The sequence below is a fragment of the Sturnus vulgaris genome, chromosome 26 (assembly GCF_052056855.1).
Source record: "Sturnus vulgaris isolate bStuVul1 chromosome 26, bStuVul1.hap1, whole genome shotgun sequence".
NCBI classification, from domain to species: Eukaryota; Metazoa; Chordata; class Aves; order Passeriformes; family Sturnidae; genus Sturnus; species Sturnus vulgaris.
Window position 1 is genome coordinate 3,720,355 of NC_142268.1, and position 17,973 is coordinate 3,738,327.

Below are 17,973 nucleotides of genomic sequence, written 5' to 3' on the forward strand. Positions count from 1 at the left end.
GACAGCCTCAAAACTCTGGGATTTAGGAGCCTAAATCATGGAATGGTTTGGGTTGGGAGCCTTTAAACTCATCTCATTCCACTCCCTGCCATGGCAGGGACACCTTCCACTGTCCCAGGCTGCTCCAAGCCCCAATGTCCATCCTGTCCTTGGACACTGTCAGGGATCCAGGGGCAGCCACAGCTGCTCTGGGCCTGCCCACCCTCACAACAAAGAAATTCCTCCTAATATCCAATCTAAACTGCTCTCTTTTAGTTTGCATCCATCCCCCTTGTCCTGTCCCTTCTCCTGAATCATAAAAGAAGAAAAAGAAAACCAAAATCTTTGCCCTGCTTTGCCCATTCACACAGAAAACTCCTCCTCACTGCCTGGAGAAAGCACCTGCACCACACAGACCCAATCCTCTCCCCAGACCTTCCTTCCTTCTGCAGTTCCAGGCTGGACTTCAGAACCACCCAAATGCCTCCGGGGAGGACTGATCTATTTGTGAAGTTTCTGGATGTGGGAAACCCAAATAAAGCTCTGCCAGCCGCAACATAATTGGTTTTAGATGTTCAACAGGCAGGAAAAACATAGGGAAATCCAAAGGAAGGAAAGAATGTGACTCTGGGGACAGATGAAGTGCTGGGAGACAAGACAGGAGGTGCTGGGGGATTTGGGAGCTTTACACCGTGCTCACAAGAGACTGGAGGAAGGGCAGGGAGGGCTGGGTTCCTTACTCCAGGAAGCTGGTGATGTAGTCCCTGCTGCAGGTGGACCACACGAACGGGTTGGTCTTCATGGTGATGTGAGCAGCCATCAGCTTGGCTGTCTCCTGCCCCCGCGAGCCGCAGCTGTTGCCGACGCCGTCGTGGTTCATGCCAAACCTGGAAAGGGCACAGGGAGGAGCTCAGCTGGGCTTGGGCACACCTGGATGTCCCCCAGGGAGGGTTTGCAGCCCCTCAGGAGCTGCCAGGGCTCTCACGTGTGGCCGATCTCGTGGGCGATGGTGAAGGCGGTGGCCAGCCCGATGTCCTCGTTGATGCTGCAGCTCCGCTCCCGCTCACACATCCCCCCCACGGGGGCCAGGCCTGGGGAGGGGACACAGCTGTCACACAGGGCCACCACAGGGCACCTGATCTGATGCCTGATAGTCCTTTCCATGAAGAAATTCTCCCTAAAATCCCATCTAAACCTCCCCTGGCACAGCTTGGTGCTGTTTTCCCTCCTCCTGTCCCTGTTCCCTGGAGCAGAGCCCGACCCCCCCCGGCTGTCCCCTCCTGTCAGGGAGTTGTGCAGAGCCACAAGGGCCCCCCTGAGCCTCCTTTTCTCCAGGGTGAGCCCCTTTCCAGCTCCTTCAGCCTCTCCTGGGGCTCCAGACCCTTCCCAGCTCCATTCCCTTCCTTGCTCATGCTCTACCACCACATTTCATCACAACCAAACCTCTGGCCTGGCTCAGCTCTGCCCCATACAGGGTGAGTTAAAACCCTCAGTGAATCTAACACACTGTAACACTGAGCACAAACAGTCCCTTCTCATCATTGCACTGGGCTCTGGGATGGACTCATGGCTCTTCCAGGCCATGGTCACTCAGCACTGGTGGCAAATTAACAGTGACGGGCTCAGAAATGCTAAGAAAGGGTCAAAATTCTCTGAATTTCCTATCGAAATGGTGCAGAGGGGAGCAGTCCTTGGCACAGCCCTGATGGGGGAATCTCAGATGGACTGCACCAGCTCTGGGGCATCCAAACCCGGCCAGGGACAGCTGAGCAAGCCAGAATCCAACCCTGGTTCTGCCTGGCACCCACCAGGAATCCAGCATGGCTCATTGGGAGGACTGGATGATGCTGAAATCCCCCTGAATTGTGACAGCAAATTCCCTCTGCCTGCCCCAGCAGCACAAACTGTGCCACAGCCCCGGGCCAGGGAAGGGCCTGGCTGTGCCAGTGGAATGATTTGAGCCATCCCAGCACCTCCAGCCACAGCCTGCCCAGGAATAGTCCAGCAGGCCATGGACAAGCCCTAAAAGCAAGTGGTTCTTAATCATCAGGTTGGAGCTGGCCCAGGGATGGAGGAGAGGAGGGTTCCAGGGCCCATCCATCCTCAGAGCTGTTGGTTTAGTGTTCACAGAAGGGAGGAGAGGCTGGAAACCACTGCTCTGGTCCTGGCCCTGCTGCTGCTGCTGCTGGGGCAGGAGCTTCACCTTCACTGGGAAGAGATGGCACAGGTGGGAAAGGATGGCACAGGTGAGAAGAGATGGCACAGGTGGGAAAGGGATAGAACAGGTGGGAAAGGATGGCACAGGGGGGAAAGGGATGGCATAGCTGAGAAAGGGATGGAACAACTGGGAAAGGATGGCACAGGTGGAAAAGGATGGCACAGGTGAGAAGAGATGGCACAGGTGGGAAAGGGATGGAACAGGTGGGAAAGGATGGCACAGGGGGGAAAGGGATGGCACATCTGGAAAGGGATGGAACAGCTGGCAAAGGGGATGGCTTAGCCCACCCTCATCATATTCCCAAAGCCCTGTGTGCTGCTGGGAGCTGCTGAGGGGTGTGGGAATTCTACTCACCCAGGGTGCCACAGGGCTTGTTCTTGTAGATGCAGATGTCGTACCTGGGGAGGAGAGAGGGCAGTGTTAAGGACATTTCTGATTTTGGGAGTTGTCATTTCACTGATGTGCTCACATCCAAACCACTCCAAACCAGCCCTGGGCTGGAAAGCACCAATGGTGACAGGCAGGACAAAACTCACTTTGCCCAGGTTGAGATTCACTGAGGGTTTTAACTCACCCTGTCCTTTAACTCTGGGGCTGAGCCAGGCCAGAGGTTTGGTTGTGATGAAATGTGGTGGTAGAGCATGAGCAGGGGAAGGGTCTGGAGCCCCAGGAGGGGCTGAGGGAACTGGGGAGGCTCAGCCTGGAGAAAAGGAGGCTCAGGGGGGCCCTTGTGGCTCTGCACAACTCCCTGACAGGAGGGGACAGCCGGGGGGGTCGGGTTGTGCTCCAGGGAACAGGGACAGGAGGAGGGAAAACAGCACCAAGCTGTGCCAGGGGAGGTTTAGATGGGATTTTAGGGAGAATTTCTTCATGGAAAGGACTATCAGGCATCAGAACAGGCTGTGCAGGGCAGTGGTGGAGTCGTCACTCCTGGAGGTGTTAAAAACATGAGCAGATGTGGCACTTCAGGATGTGGTTTAGTGGACAAGGGGATTCGGTCAAAGGTTGGACTGGATGATCTTGGAGGCCTTTTCCAACCTTAACGATTCCATAAATCAGCAGGGACAAGGTTATTCCAGACTGGAGCTCTTTGGGTTTGGGTGGGTCCAGCTCTGCTCCCCAGCACTCCCGGGAGGCATCAGCACAGGGGGAGAGGACAGGAACAACCCTGCTCTGTAAGCTCAGGTGTCTGGCAGGAAATGCTATCAATCAAACAGAGAAACACAGAATCCCTGCATGGTTCGGGTTGGAAAAGACTTTAAAAATCATCTCATTCCCCCCCCTGCCATGGCAGGGACACCTTCCACTAGCCCAGGGGGCTCCAGGCCCCATCCAACCTGGCCTTGGACACTGCCAGGGATGGGTCATATGAAATTCTGATTCAAAACAAAATAAAAATAAGGAAAACATCTCAGTTTGAAAACATGTTCAATTTCAAACCCCACTGTGGTTTCATGAAAATGCTCCAGTGATTTTTTTTTTCCAGTTCTTTACTGAGAATTTTCCAAACAAATCCAATCTGGGTTGATTCAAGGTAACTCTTTCCTCAGTTCCTGGCCTCGACTTCCAGCCATTGCATGAAGGAATCCACTGTTTGCACATCATTAGCTGGGTACAAGGAAAGGTAAAACAAGGAGAGCAAAAACCTTCTCCAGATGGAAATGCAGCATCCTCAAAATGGGAAGAGGTGGCAGCTCCAAATGAGACCAGTTTGGGTTAGAGAGGGAATATTCTCATTTCCTTGCAAAGATAAATATTTGGGATTTGCAAATCTGGGCTGAAAGGGGCCAGGCTGAGAGCTGGGTAGGGTGGGGTCTGCTGGGGGCCAGGGGCCAGCTGGGCTGGGCCACCCTGGAGCCAGGCTGGGGCTGCACCGAGGATTGTGACCCCAGAGCAGGTCTGGGGACACCCATGGGGTGAGGATTGAGATCCCAGAGTGGCTTTGGGGTCACCCACGGGGTGAGGATTGAGATCCCAGAGTGGCTTTGGGGACACAGGGTGGGACCGAGGATTGTGACCCCAGAGCAGGTTTGGGGACACCCATGGGGTGAGGATTGAGGATTGTGGCCCCAGAGCAGGTTTGGGGACACCCATGGGGTGAGGATTGAGGATTGTGACCCCAGAGTGGCTTTGGGGACACTGGGCAGGACCCTCTGGCACCGCTCGCCCCACTGACCCCTCGGGGATGAGGGTGGGGGGTGAGAAGTGGCAGCACACGAGGGGTTAAGTGCGACACATTCCCGGGGATGGCTCCTGTCCCTTTGGCCCTGGCACTCCCTGGAAGTGCCCAAACCTCTCCTCTCCCCTCGGCAGGAAACAAAACATTTGTTGCTTTGTTTTGAGCGAATGCCTTTCAAGCCTTCGGAGGCTCTGCTTTGACACGTCCCTGCAGGAGAAAAAAGCCCCGAGCTCAGCAAGATCTTATCGGGACACCGGGAATTTATCGGGGCCGGATGCGCCGGGCGCTGTCCAGGCTCAGCCAGCGGCTCTGGGCTGACTCAAACATCTGGATGGGGACGGAGAGCTCGGAGCCGGCGTTTGCATCCCACACAGAGGGTGGGAGGGCAGGAATAAGCTGCAGCCCCCTCGGGAGGGGGAAATTCTGGGGCTGAGGGGCCCTTCTGTCACTCCTCTGTGGGGTCTCATCCACGGGATGTTCCAGGCTCCTGCTGGAGCTGGAGCAGGAGAGCAGCACATGGACCAAAGGGAACGGCTCCCACTTGGAGGCTCCCTGTCCAGCACTTCCATTTCCTGATTTCCACTCCACAGGAGATGGGCAAGGCACAGGATAATGCTGGGTTTGCCTTTGGGTCTCCCAGGATGCTTCGCCTCTGTCCAAGCAGGGATTTGTGGAGGGACAATCCTGGACACAGGCAGCAGCACTTGGGGAGCTCAGCACTCCCTGTGCCCTCCATCCCCCCAGCATCCCGTGGCCTTCCAGCACTCTGCCATTCCCTCCACTGTCCCTGTCATCCTCTCTGTGTCCTCCTTCCTTCTGACCATCCATCCCCATCCATCCATGGATCCATCCCATCCATCCATCATCCAGCCATCATCCATCCATCATCCAGCCATCATCCATCATCCATCCATCATCCATCATCCATCCATCCATCATCCATCCATACATCATCCATCCATCCATCCATCATCCATCATCCATCATCCATCCATCCATCATCCATCATCCATCATCCATCCATCCATCCATCCATCCATCCATCCATCCATCCATCATCCATCCATCCATCCATCCATCCATCCATCCATCCATCATCCATCCATCCATCCATCCATCCATCCATCCATCCATCCATCCATCCATCCCTCCCTCCTTCTGCTGCCCCAGGCTCAAGCACCCATCATTTCTAACAGGATTTTTGTTGTCCTGCATGTGGCAGCTCAGACCCTTCACAGATCTCGGGGTCTGATCCAGCACCCAGGTCTCTCCTGACCTCCCCTGCTGTGGCAGGAGCACAGGGACACCAGCAGGGCAGGAGTGTCCCAAGGAGAGAGCTTATCCCAACATGGGGGCACCTAAAATGAGCTGAGCCACATCCTGGGCTGGCTGGGGCCAGTCACTGTCCTGAGATCCTGCTGGAATCCCCTTCCCCTCCCAGAGCAGAGGCTGACAGGGCTCTTCATCCCAGCAGGAGGCTCCAGCATTCCAGGGTGGGCTCCCACCTGTGCCCAACTCTGCCTTTTGGGGCAGAAACGCCCCGTGGCTGCAAACTGAGCTCTGAGAGCCCAGCAAAGACTGAGGGAAGACCAGAGGGTGACAGTAAACTGGAGTGGAGATTGATAACAAACTGGGGTGGAGATTAATAAACTGGAGTGAAGATTCATAAACTGGATTGGAGGTTGATAAACTGGAGTGGAGCTTGATAACAAACTGGGGTGGAGCTTGATAACAAACTGGGGTGGAGATTGTTAACAAACTGGAATGGAGGGTGATAACAAACTGGAGTGGAGATTGATAAACTGGAGTGGAGATTGGTAACAAACTGGGGTGGAGATTGATAGCAAACTGGATTGGAAATTGATAACAAATTGGGGTGGAGGGTGATAACAAACTGGGGTGCAGGCTGATAAACTGAACTGGAGTGGACACTGATAGTGAACTGGAGTGCAGGGTGATAAACTGAGCTGGGGGATGATAACCATCTGAACTGCAATAATCTGCACCCCCTGAGGGTCAGGATGAGCCCCTTGGACAGAGGTGGCACAGCTGCCACCCCCCGGGGACAGGGCTCACCTGGTGATCAGCACGGCCGTGTCGTGGTTGGCGATGCCGTTCTCAGGGATGGCGTTGCCGTTGCCGTTCCTGTTCACGATGGATTTCTGCCACTTGCAGAAGCTGTCCAGGGATTTCCCAGCGTGGTGGTTGATCTCCAGCGTGGGCTGGAATGGAAGCAGTGGCAGAGTGTGTGCCCAGGAAAGCTCTGGTGGGAAGGCACTGCCCGTTCCGTGCCAGCAGAGCACTGACACCACCCCAGACACCCCCAGTTCCTCATGGAGCCCATGGGAAAGCAAGAAAGGTGGGACTGCAGAAAAAATAAAGTTGCTTAAACCTCCCTAAAGTTGCCTTATCATGGAAAAAATCAGATTCCCAGAGGTCCCCTCAGCCCAGTCCTCAGGGGGCATTGGGAGGATGTGGAGCAGCCAGACTGCACCTGGGGGAATTCCTGGGAGTGCCATCCAGGAGGACACACAGCTCCTGAAGGGAAGTGCAGACACAGCACAGGCTCAGCAAAGCCCAGCTTACCTGATCCTCGGTGAGCAGGATCAGCCGGGTCACCAGGATATTGACAATATTGCCCAGACTCGAGTCCTGGAAAAGTTTGGCAACCTGACCTCCAAGAAACAAGAAAAGAGGAGTCTTAAAAATGAGCTCTGTTGCCGGGTGAGCTGGGGAGGGCTGGGCAGGGCAGGGAATCGGGGCTGGGCTCTGAACACAACATTGAGAGGAATGAGGGATTTGTCTTTCCAAACAAGCTGTGGGTCTGCTGGTAGATAAAACCAGCTCTGAGAGAGAAAAGAAACAACGGGAAGGATTGCACTGATTGATGAATGGAAAAAGATATTTGCCTTTACAAACAAACTGCAGGTTTGCTGAAAAATGAAATTGGATATCAAAAGATGAAAGAAGCAATGGGGAAAAACCATGAATTCTATAAGAATTAAAAATTAAAAGGGAGGGTTATACATTAGAGGGGAATCTCAGGTACCAGGTGTTCTGGGAAGTCTGTGCCTCTCAAGTACCTCAGCCAATGGGGAAAGAGAGAGGGAAATTGGGATAAAAAGGAGGCTGCATCCTCCAAAAATCTGAGAGACCCCAGGGGAATGCCCCATGGCCTCTCCCTTTATTTGAATAAAGTAAAAGGACTCCTCTGTCTCCTTTTTGGACATAAACCTCTGGTGTTTGTGGATTAATTTTCCTGACAACATTTTTGGGAAGCAGGGATGGGAATGGGACTCCACACCACCACTTGAGCAGCAGAATCCCCTAAACCACGCTCAGAGCTCGCTGTCTCAGAGCAGTTGCTCCTTGCCCGGAGCCCGGATGGGCATTTTGGGCAGCCCCAGGGATGGAGCTTTGCAGAGGGGAGGGCACAGCATCCCTCGGGCATCGGGAAGGGCTCAGCATCCCCCAGGAATGTGCGGCCCCAGGCGGGTGTTTCGGAGCAGATGAAACGCCTCGAACCGGGATTGTTTGAGGATCTGGCGTCGGCTTTAGAAATGCAAAGCATGAAAAGCGATCCTTCGGAGGAAGGGACAAAGAGCAGTCACAGAGGGGCTTTCAGAGGCTTGATGGATAACTTCCAAAGCCATCGCACCTCGCAGGAGGATCCAGCGCGGCCAATTCAGGCTTTTAATGCATCCAGCCTGGTACCCTGCGGCCAGCAGTGCCCCGGGCCAGGAGCGCAGCTCGGGGGGATTTCTGCCGCCCCTCTCGCTGCTCAGCCCCCAAGCGTGAGAGCTCCCTGTCCTTATGCTTTCCCATGTGCTTCTCAGCTTGCCTGGCCGCATTTGCAATGCTAATTTGAGCTGAGAGATGCTGTTCAAAGAAAGGCTTTTGTTCTCACAGCCCGGGGTCAGACAGGGCAGAGTTTACCTCTCCAGGCTCCGGGGTCCCACTGCTCAGCAGCAGCAGCCTGGCAGGATTTGTGACCCCGAAGCCTTGATCTGAGCCTGGGGAGAAGCCAGTGCCAGCCTGGAACAGATCCGATTTCCCTGCTGTGTCCCCCATGCAGGAAAATCTCCTTTTGCCATCACGGCCGTTTGGGATGATGAGCGGGAGCTCTCCCCCAGCCCGCGAGGTTCCTGGTGCGGGTATAACACTTACAATATTCATGATGGCCAGGATGTACTGCTCGATGTCCCTGCGGCCGTGGTAGCCCACCATCATCTTGTCAGCCACCACCAGGGTCTCCACGTAGCGCTCGGTGCTCACCGACCTCTTGAGGGGCAGCTGCCCCCGCTGGCTGTGGTTGCCCGATGGCTTCAGAGGGGAGGGCTTCAGTGTCCTCAGCCACCAGTGCCTCCCCTTCCAGGGCTTCTCGTCTGGGGAGGGAATGGAACGGTTCTGATGCCCCCGGGCAGGAGCTCCCAGGGGTCAGGGGTGGGTTTGAGGGGAGGAAAGGACGTGGAGGAGCCCTCAGGATGCAGCAGGGGAAGTTTAGGTTAGATGTCAGAAAAAAATTCTTCACTGCAAGAGTGATTGGGCAATGGAATCGTCTGCCCAGGGAGGTGGTGGAGTCCCTGGAAGTGTTTAAAAAAAGCCTGGATGTGGCACTCAGTGCCAGGGTTGAGTTGAGGAGGAGGTGTTAGGTCATCGGTTGGACTAGATGATCTTAAAGGTTTTTTCCAACCGAGTTCATTCTGTGATTCCGTGGTTTGTGCACCATGTGTGGGTTAAGAAAATGTCCCAAAGGCAGTCCAGGGCTGTCCCCAGGCTCCTGCCAGCCCTGCTGGAATCTTCCCTGCCCTCCTGGCTCCTCTGTCCTCTCCTGCCCAGCAGATCTGTGCCCAGCTCATCACAGCCACAAACCCCTCTGAGCTGCCCTCACCTCTGCCCCAGGGTGGGCTTAGAGACTACACAGCCAGAACCTGAAAATGAAGCCCTTGCAGACCCTTTCCTCTTTCCTTCTCCTGCCAGGACCTGGATTTAGGGCCTGGCTTTTCCACCACAGAAAAGGCTGCAGCCTCCACAGCAGCAGCAGCTTTGTGGGACTTTGCTTCAAGTGCTGCTGAGCTGAGCCTGGGGATGTCCCCAGCAGAGCCATCAGCTCCAAATTCCCCTCCTGGAGACCACCACAGGACAGGGGAGCTGACTGGGAGACTCCAACCCTGCTCCTGCCCTGCCAGCAGATCCAGCTGGATCCTTTGCCCTGCTCTGAGGCTGGATCATCACATCCAGCGAGGCTGGGAACATGGGCACACCTCAGGCAGCCCCAAAACCTCCCAGCTCCAGCTCCTCCAGAGATCCAGGGCAGCTCCTGGGGGTGCTCAGGACAGGACAGGTCCAGCCAGCAGGGTGAGGGGTGGGGTGGCCTTGCTGGAGCCATTGCACTGTGGTTGTTCTAAACTCCTTTGGCCTCTGGCCCCCACTGCACATCTCTGCTTTCCAAGAAGCAATTAGGAACGGGCTAAATTATTTCTGGAAGCTGGGGAATGTGGCAAAGAGTCAGCAGGAGGGGAGTGAGTCTGCTGGAGCTTCATCAGAGTGGCTTTGGGAGCTGGGATGGGCAGAGGCCAGGGAAGCACAGGGGGCTCCAGAGGTGCTGGTGGGTGTGGGGACACTCAGAGAAGGTGACAATGACTTCAGCAGTGACTCCTCCTCTGGTCAAGTGTCTCTGCTGGGCCAGTGGATGGACACCCAGGGGTGACACCCAGACAGGAGCAGCCTCTGCTCTGTTCCCAGAAAAAGCCACCAGGCCCTTCTGCAGGGCTGGGATCTCCCCTCAGCCTCTCAGAGCCTCTCTCAGCTGAGGGAGGGGCATCCTCTGGGCCTGCCACATTTTGAAATGTGCAGGTGAAACTCTGCCTGTTCACAAGGGCCAGGGATTGCAGCCAGACTTTGGGACACACTGGTGGGAAGGACAAGGACCAGAAGGGCACATGGGGAGAAGCCAGGACAGAGTTTGTGGGTCCTTTGGGAGGTCAAAGCCCTGTAGGTGCAGAGATGGGGTTCCTGTGCTGTCACCATTCTCCTTAAACTTCCCCCAGAGCCCTCTGTGAAGGACCAGACCCCACATCCCACCCTCCAAGGGCCTTTTCCACCTGGTCCCCATCAGCAGCAGAGTTCTCCCAGCATGGACACGACCTGCAGTGACCAAACCCCGAAGCCAAGGCTGCGCTGAGCACACGTGAGCTGCGATTTCCCAACACCCTGCAAATTGGCCAAATCTGGGAGGATTCTTCTGAAGAAAAACAAGAGGTGTTTTTTTCTCTTCTATTCCGAGCTCTATTTACAAATTTTAAAGCCCTGCTGCGAGGAGGAGAGGACGGGAGCTTCCCAAAGCCCAGACCACCAAAAATGGGTGAAAGTAAAGGCAGAAAAATCTCGAATTCGGGAGATAAGTTTGGTTCTTTGCCACGTGGAGCAGAGTGGACCTGCTCTGCCAGGATTTTCCCAGCCTGTTTTGGGCTGGGTTGAGGAGGAGGAGGAGGTGGGAGCACCTACCCAGCACTCCACAGGCTGCATCCATGTGGGGGTACTGCAGGGACGAGCGCTTGTACACGACGTGGGGGCTGCCCTTGCCCTCACCCCCCGTGCTGACGTTGGCTCCAGGGCTCAGGGGCTCGATGAAATATTCCTCCTCATCTGCCACGATCACCCCGTGCTGCAGGAAGGAAGAGGGGAGGCAATAACACAGGTGAACCGAGGGGACATGCTGGTGGCTTCTCACAGCGAGTTTTTGCTGATTAACCCCGAATTTCTGGGGACTGACAAAAGCTGTGGAGGAATCCTGCACAAACACTGAACTACAGGAACCCACAGAGCAGAGGAAACCCAGCCAGATGGTGGTGGATGCCTTGGGACATCTGTGTTCACTAAAGTCCTCTGGAAATCACAGCCTTGCCTTGCTGAGTTATGAATGAGTTGTTTCCTATTCCACCCACTCGGTCTCAGTGGGATCCCAAAAACCCCCTTCAAACACAGCAGCTCTGAGCTCAGCCTCCCCAAAAAACCTTCCCAAGCAGCTCAGGACCATCCCCAGCAGCTGGGAACTCGGTGCTGCAGAGAGGGGTAAACACCCCACATGTTTAAAATATGAAAGGTGATGAGGCAGAGCCAAACCCTTCCCTGGAGCCTGGATGGGGCATCCCAGCCCCTTTCACACCTTGGATTGGCCACTTCAGTGAGATCATCTCGGGTTTGCTCCCTTATTCCTTTTAGTTTTTTATTCCTTGTCTGGCTCAGTCTCAGCTGTGAGCCCAGGCTTTGCTGCCTGGGGGGATCCCCCTGTGAGGCACTGAGAGCCAGGAGGGGCAGATCCCAGGGGATCCCACCAGGTGCTCGCAGGGTCCCTGCTCTCCACCCTCACAGCAACATTCCCTCTACCCGAAAGGGCCGAGCAGCACCAAAAGTTTCTGGGAGCCCAAGACGAGCTCCATCCCAATTCCTGGCACTGAATTTCTCCATCCCAATTCCTGGCACTGAATTTCTCCATCCCAATTCCTGGCACTAAATTTCTCCATCCCAATTCCTGGCACGGAGTTTCTCCAAGGAATGTGGTGTCCCATCAGCTGAACTTCACCAGTAAACGACAGAAATGTGCCTGACGTGGCTCAAACATGATCCCAAAAGTCCAGGAGCCAAAGCTCCCGGCTGTCATCCCCCTCCCTGTGTGCAGACACAGCTCTGTGTGCAGACACACCTGCCCTGCCACCAGCGGGATGTGACAGCGCTTTTGGGCAGTGCCCGAGGGACAGGAGCCCTGCTCTGCCAGGGTGGGGAGTCGGGAATTCTGTCCCTGTGACACATCCCGAGGCCCCTTCATGGAAGAACCACCTGGAGCAGCTTCTCTGCCGGGTGTGGGTGGGGAGAAGCTCTCGGGGCACTGTCCCTCCCTGCCGGGGCTGTCGCTGTCCCCTCCCCGGCTCGGAGCTCAATGGGGGCAGTGTGAGCAGCGAGCCCCCAGTGCCGGGGGATTTCCTCCTGCCCCGGGCTCTGCTGCTCTTGGCTCGGCTCCACCTTTTCAAACACAAGCGAGGTACTGTGAGGTTCCCCTGGCCGGGCTGGGGCGGGCAGCCAGCTGGAAAGGCTGCTGGCTTTGTGGGGTGGGGGAACGAGGTCACCCCAGCCCCGGGGCACAGCTCCGGGGGGACAGCGTGTCCTGCCCCAAACCCATCCCTCTGCAAAAGGGATCTTCTCACTCCAGCCTCTGCAGAGCCTCCACGCCTGCCTGGCACCTTCCAGCAGCGAGGCTCGGATGTCACCGGAGTCTGAGAATTGTCCCATCGCTGACCCCAAGGGCTGAGCTCCGAGGGCCGGGCTGGACGTGACACAGGGCGGGTAAAGGGGGCGGTGAGAGGTCCTGAGAGAGCCCTGTGGTTTGTGGGGGAGCTGGACTGGATATCCTGTGTGTGATTCACACAGGTCAGCTGCAGAGCAAGGAGGGTTTGCACTGTCAGCTCATACCACACTTGGCAAAGGCACAGCCACGGCCTGGGGCCAGCTCCTGGAGGAGCCGTGTGACAGTGGGGCCATCTGGCTTCATTCCTGCTCACCTGGCTCCATTCCTCCTCACCTGGGTCCATTCCTGCTCACCTGGCTCCATTCCTCCTCACCTGGGTCCGTTCCTCCTCACCTAGGTCCCTCTGGGCACTCCTGTTCATGCTGGGCTCAGGGGGCTCCCCAGGACAGCTGTCCCCAGACCCCTGGCAGTGCCCAAGGCCAGGTTGGACAGAGCTTGGAGCACCTTGGGATAGTGGAAGGTGTCCCTGGCCATGGTAGGGGGTGGAATGAGATGATCTTTAAGGTCCATCTCAACCCAAACCATTCTGGGATTCTCTGATGAAGACCTGGCTGTTCCTCTGACACAAAATGAAAAGAATGGCACTTCTCTGCTCATTGTTTTCTCCTGGCTGTGATTATTTGATGGTGGGACATGATGGATCCTTGGCATCTCTTGCAGCCCAAGGGATGAAACACAGGGATTCCTGCTCCCAGACAGGCTGAGGTTGCTCCCTGGAGGCTTCCAGCTGCTTGGCCCTTCTGGACAGCTCAAAATGTGAAATATTTTTGAAAATGGACTATGTCACCCTTTGTTTCCAACAAAGGCCACGTGGTGGGATTGGGGCTGTCCTGTGCAGGACCAGGATGGGCTTTGATATCCTTGTGGGTCCTTTCCAGCTCAGGATATTCTGTGATTCTGTGGCTCTGGGAACTGGGTGACTTTTCCCTGGCTGAGCCTGAAGCCCAGCAGGCTGTGGGAGATGTGTGGGGTGAGCTCTGCTCCCTGCCTGCCCTCGGGCCAGGTTCACAGTGCCTGTGGCTGGGAAGAGGAGTCACTGGGAGCGTGCCCAGAATGTCCAGGTGTTGGGAAGAGGAGTCAGTGGGAGAGTTTCCAGGTATTGGCATCCAAAGCTGGAGGGCTGTAAGGTGAGAGCTGTGCTGGGGGTGTTCAAAACCAAAGTGGTTCAAAACCAAACCTTGCAGGCATGGGAATTCGTGGGGGATGTGGGAGTTTGAGGGCAGGAGGATGGCCTGGAGCTCATTACTGTGCTCACAGTCATCCCTTTCCCTCCTCCTCCTCCTCATGCTCAGCTCACCCTGTAACCAGCTCAGGTCCCAGTTTGTGCCCAGTCACTGCCACAGAGCCCATCACTGTGCAGAGGGGGGGTCACTGCAGTGCCCCCTCAGCAGGAACCTGCACCTGGGGACCTGGGGACCCTCTTCTGTCCCCTCCTTTCCCGATGGGTGATGCCCTCCTGGAACAGAGCCTGCTGGGGACGAGGGATGGCATGAGAGGGTCAGTGGTCACCCAGAGCACTGAAAAACATCTCCCATGGTAAGTCCAGCCCTTCTTCACCAGCTAAAATCATCCCAGACTCCTCTTGCCTGAATCCCAACCCCACTGTCCTCAGTGACCCCCAGCCCTCCTCCCCCATCCTCGCTGTGTCCATAACTCTGGGGGGCAGAAGGGCAGAGTTCAGGCAGAGGAGAGTTTGTTGGATGACCCTCTGTCCCTCTCTGTGCCTGGCTGCATTTTCCTCCAGACAGCCCTTGGTGCCTCTCCAGATCTAAACACAGCCTGGGGATGGAATTCTCCCAGCTCCAAGTGCTGCTGGGCCATTGCTTGCCCCGGCCTTGCTGCCCTGAGGAGTGGGAAGGCAGGGGGATGCCAGATTCCTCCGGAGCCAGCAGCACCCAGCTCACCCTTTGTGAGCACCATGGAATTCCCTGGGACTGGAGCAGAGTTCCCATGTCCAAACAAAGGGCTCCGGACCAGGAGTTTGTGCAGCTCGGATTGTTGGCTGTGGGCTGGAAACTTTAGACTCTGTGATATAATGAGTCAGATTCTCGTTTCTGTTAATAACCCACAGCACTGTTCTGGCAGAGTCACCCAGCAATAAATCAAATGGGAATTCATTCCCATTTGGAAGCTCTTCCACACTGCCAGAATGCTGCAAGGAGGTGGGGCTGGAGCAGAAATATGAACCTGGTCTAGAGAGTTTTTTCTACCCTTCCAAGGGAGCCATCAGCCTCAGGATTCACTCATGGGTTATGTTTGCTCCATCCCTCCATCTGGCAGCTCAAGAAATATGCTGTGTGAGCCAGAAACATCAGAAAATCATAGAAAAATAGGGATAGAAGTCCTCAGTCTATTCCCAGGGCTGGGAGACCTAATGAATCATACCTGCAGGGTTTTGGAGAGGCTTTTGTCTGGCCTGTTCCTAAAGATCTCCCAAGATCTCCCTCTCTCCAAGCAATCTACCCCGGAGCTCAGCTGTTCCTACACTGATGTCCACCACTAAGACTCCTTGCTGATGTTTAGGACTGGGATGTTCAATTTGAGCTGTCAGGACTTGGAAGATCAACCAATTCCCACCCTCCTTCCTGCAGCCTTGCTGGTTTGGAGGAAATGCCACCTTGCCCCCTTCCTGATGTTTCCATTTTCATATTGAAAACTGATTATTTCAGGGTTTTTTTCCTTCAGAAGTGACATCTTCTACGTCCTGAGAAATGGACAGAAACAACTGAGATTCCCAGGAATGCATCTGCATTTGGAAGGATGTGGATGCACTTGTGACATTCCAGCAGTGCCATGAAATCCCTGCCCTCCCGCACTTTCTTCCTCACACACAAAACATTCTTTGCTGTTGCTCTTGGAAGAACTTGGTGACAGCCAGGTCTGGCTATCCCCAGAGAGCCAGGATTATCCTATTCCCATCAAAATCAATGGGAAAATGCCCAGAAACTGTCCTGGAAGTGACACACAGATCAGGAACCCCCAATGATGTGACCAGGAATGGCTGCACCCTCTGCCAGCGTGGAATATTCCCGCTTGCCACCAACCCAAATCTTGGTGGATCCACCACATGGATCCACCTGCTGGAGGATCAAAGCTGTTGGCACTGCCCCTGGCCACCCAAACCAGACTCACCAGCCCGTTGCAGTTGCTGATGGCCACCTTGGAGCTGAGGTACTGGTCCTGCAGGTGGCCGGCGTAGTGGCAGTCCTCGTGGAAGTCGTGCTGCCAGTCCATGCCATCCCTCTTCCAGTACTCCACGGTGAAGTGCTCGGCCAGCAGGTTGGAGTGCAGGGTCAGGTTGAGCAGGAACTGGGTGTGGTGGGCAGAGACTTTGTAGAAGACCTGCTGCTCCGAGGGCTCGTAGGGCAGCGAGCGCCGGGGCCGCGGCTTCAGCTGCCGGCGCATGTCGAAGGTGAGGAAATCCCCGTTCTGGTCCACTTGGATGGGGAAGGCGATCTCATAGTGATCCAAGCTGGAGAGGAATTCCTCTGGGGAGGGAAGGACAGGACACACATGGCAATGGCAGCCTGCAAAGGGGCTTGAACGCTGTCTGAGGTTGCAATACAGGATTGACCAAAAGTCTGGATTCTATCACCAGCTGTTAACCCAGCTGGGGCAGTGATCCTGATCTCTGCTAATGGGTCAGCTGTTAAAACCAAGCAGGGCAGTGTTCTTTATCTTTTCCAAACCCATCCTCACTCCAGGAGATCTCTCCTGTTCATGGGCCATGCAGTCCCAGTGCATGGCTGATAAAATTCCCACATCCCATTGGGAGATGCTCCAGCCAGGGGGAGGAGCCGAGCATTTCCTACCCAGATAAAATCTGAAATGTGGAACAGCAGAGCAGCCTTTTCCCACTGGATCCCAAAGAAAAATTCGACCTTTCCACATCATCACTGCATCTTCAGAGGAAGAAAACTGCACCTTCTCCAGGAGCCCTGCTCCAGCAGAACCACATCTGTCACTGCAGGAGGATGAAGCCACCATGGAATGGGACTGCACCAAGCCCTGACTGACTGACTGGGTGTCAGGTTGTATTCTGAATCTGTCAGTGGTTTTCTTTTGTATTTTTTTTTTCTCTTTTTTTTCCTATTAAATTGTATTTCTGACTTGGAGTCTCTCACTGGTTTTATTTTCAAACCAGTACAACACCCAGCAATGCCAGCCTGAGCACAGCCACAGCCAGTGCAGGTGGAGGGTCAGGGTCCTGCCACAGCATTCCAAAAATTGGAATCCCAAGGCTCTGCCCAGCCTGCAGGATCCTTGGGAAATTCCCCAAACACTGCAGCCTACAGAGCCTTGGGGTAGCAATTTTGGGAATGTAACTTTTTCCTCTGTAGGTCTTAGAGAGGAACAGCCTGGCCCAAAGGGCCCTTTGGGACACTCTGAGTGTGGCTCTGGACCTGGAGTATCCCAAATCCTTTCATCTCCACTGGGAAGAAGGAATTCAAGTTTTGCAGAGTCCAGCTCTGAGCTTTGGAGGGTTATTTTAACCCAGACCCAGCAATGAGGTCTCTTCAGAAGGAGCCTTGGAGTGACAGTGGCTCAGGAGAAAAGTCTCCCTGTGGGTTCCTCAGGACATCTGCAGCTGCCACAGGGAGAACACAAACAACAGCACCACCCCAACCTCCCCAGTCACAGCTGCAGGAGCTTCAGGGACACAGAGTCCTTGAAATGCCAATCTTGATATCAAAATAAGAGAGGGGGCAACCAGAATTCCTCCAGTGGTGCTGAAAATGAGCAGGAGCAGAAGTCAGACCTCCCAGTTCCCCAGCCAGGTCTCTGTCTGTGACCCCATCCTGCCTTCCCAGCTCCCTGGATTGGTTTTATCACCTCAGCCTGGCTTAGCAGCTCCTCTTGGGGCCCTTGAGCTGAGCCTGTGTGGTGCCACCAGGCTATGCTGTGACAAGGGCTCTGTCCCCAGCCCCTGTGCACACACAGCTCTGCAGGCTGTCAAACAAACTGACACCCTGCAACTTCAGCAGAAACTCCTCCTTTCCAAAGGAAAATGTCCCAGGGGCTGCCAGACTGGATGTGAGCAGAGATCTGACTCAGCCCTCAGCCCCAGAGGCTCGACTGAAATGGGAAATATCTGAGTGCTGGACCAGGACATCTCCTCCTCACTGAGTGTCCTGAACCCCTCGTGCCTGGAGGGTTTGAGCCTCCCAAGCCCTCATGGGAGGGGATTTTCCCTCTGTTCCCTCTGGAAAAGTCTTCCTGTGCTTTCTGCATCCTCCTTGTTGTTTCCTATTCAAGCAGAGGGGCCTGGCTGCTCCAGGGTGCCTGAATTTG

General features: G+C 55.2%; 1 protein-coding gene across 1 annotated transcript in view; it reads right to left on the minus strand.

Moving 5' to 3' along the window:
* The window catches only part of ADAMTS10 (ADAM metallopeptidase with thrombospondin type 1 motif 10), a 63,167-nt gene that overhangs the window by 27,639 nt on the left and 17,555 nt on the right, over nucleotides 1-17,973 (minus strand). The window contains exons 3-10 of the mRNA XM_088179080.1: nucleotides 15,814-16,169; nucleotides 10,884-11,043; nucleotides 8,544-8,761; nucleotides 6,963-7,046; nucleotides 6,453-6,598; nucleotides 2,552-2,595; nucleotides 965-1,070; nucleotides 720-866 (exon numbers count right to left, since the gene is read on the minus strand). Of these exons, the coding sequence (XP_088035206.1) occupies nucleotides 720-866; nucleotides 965-1,070; nucleotides 2,552-2,595; nucleotides 6,453-6,598; nucleotides 6,963-7,046; nucleotides 8,544-8,761; nucleotides 10,884-11,043; nucleotides 15,814-16,169 (1,261 nt within the window). The remainder of the gene's footprint in view (nucleotides 1-719; nucleotides 867-964; nucleotides 1,071-2,551; nucleotides 2,596-6,452; nucleotides 6,599-6,962; nucleotides 7,047-8,543; nucleotides 8,762-10,883; nucleotides 11,044-15,813; nucleotides 16,170-17,973) is intronic.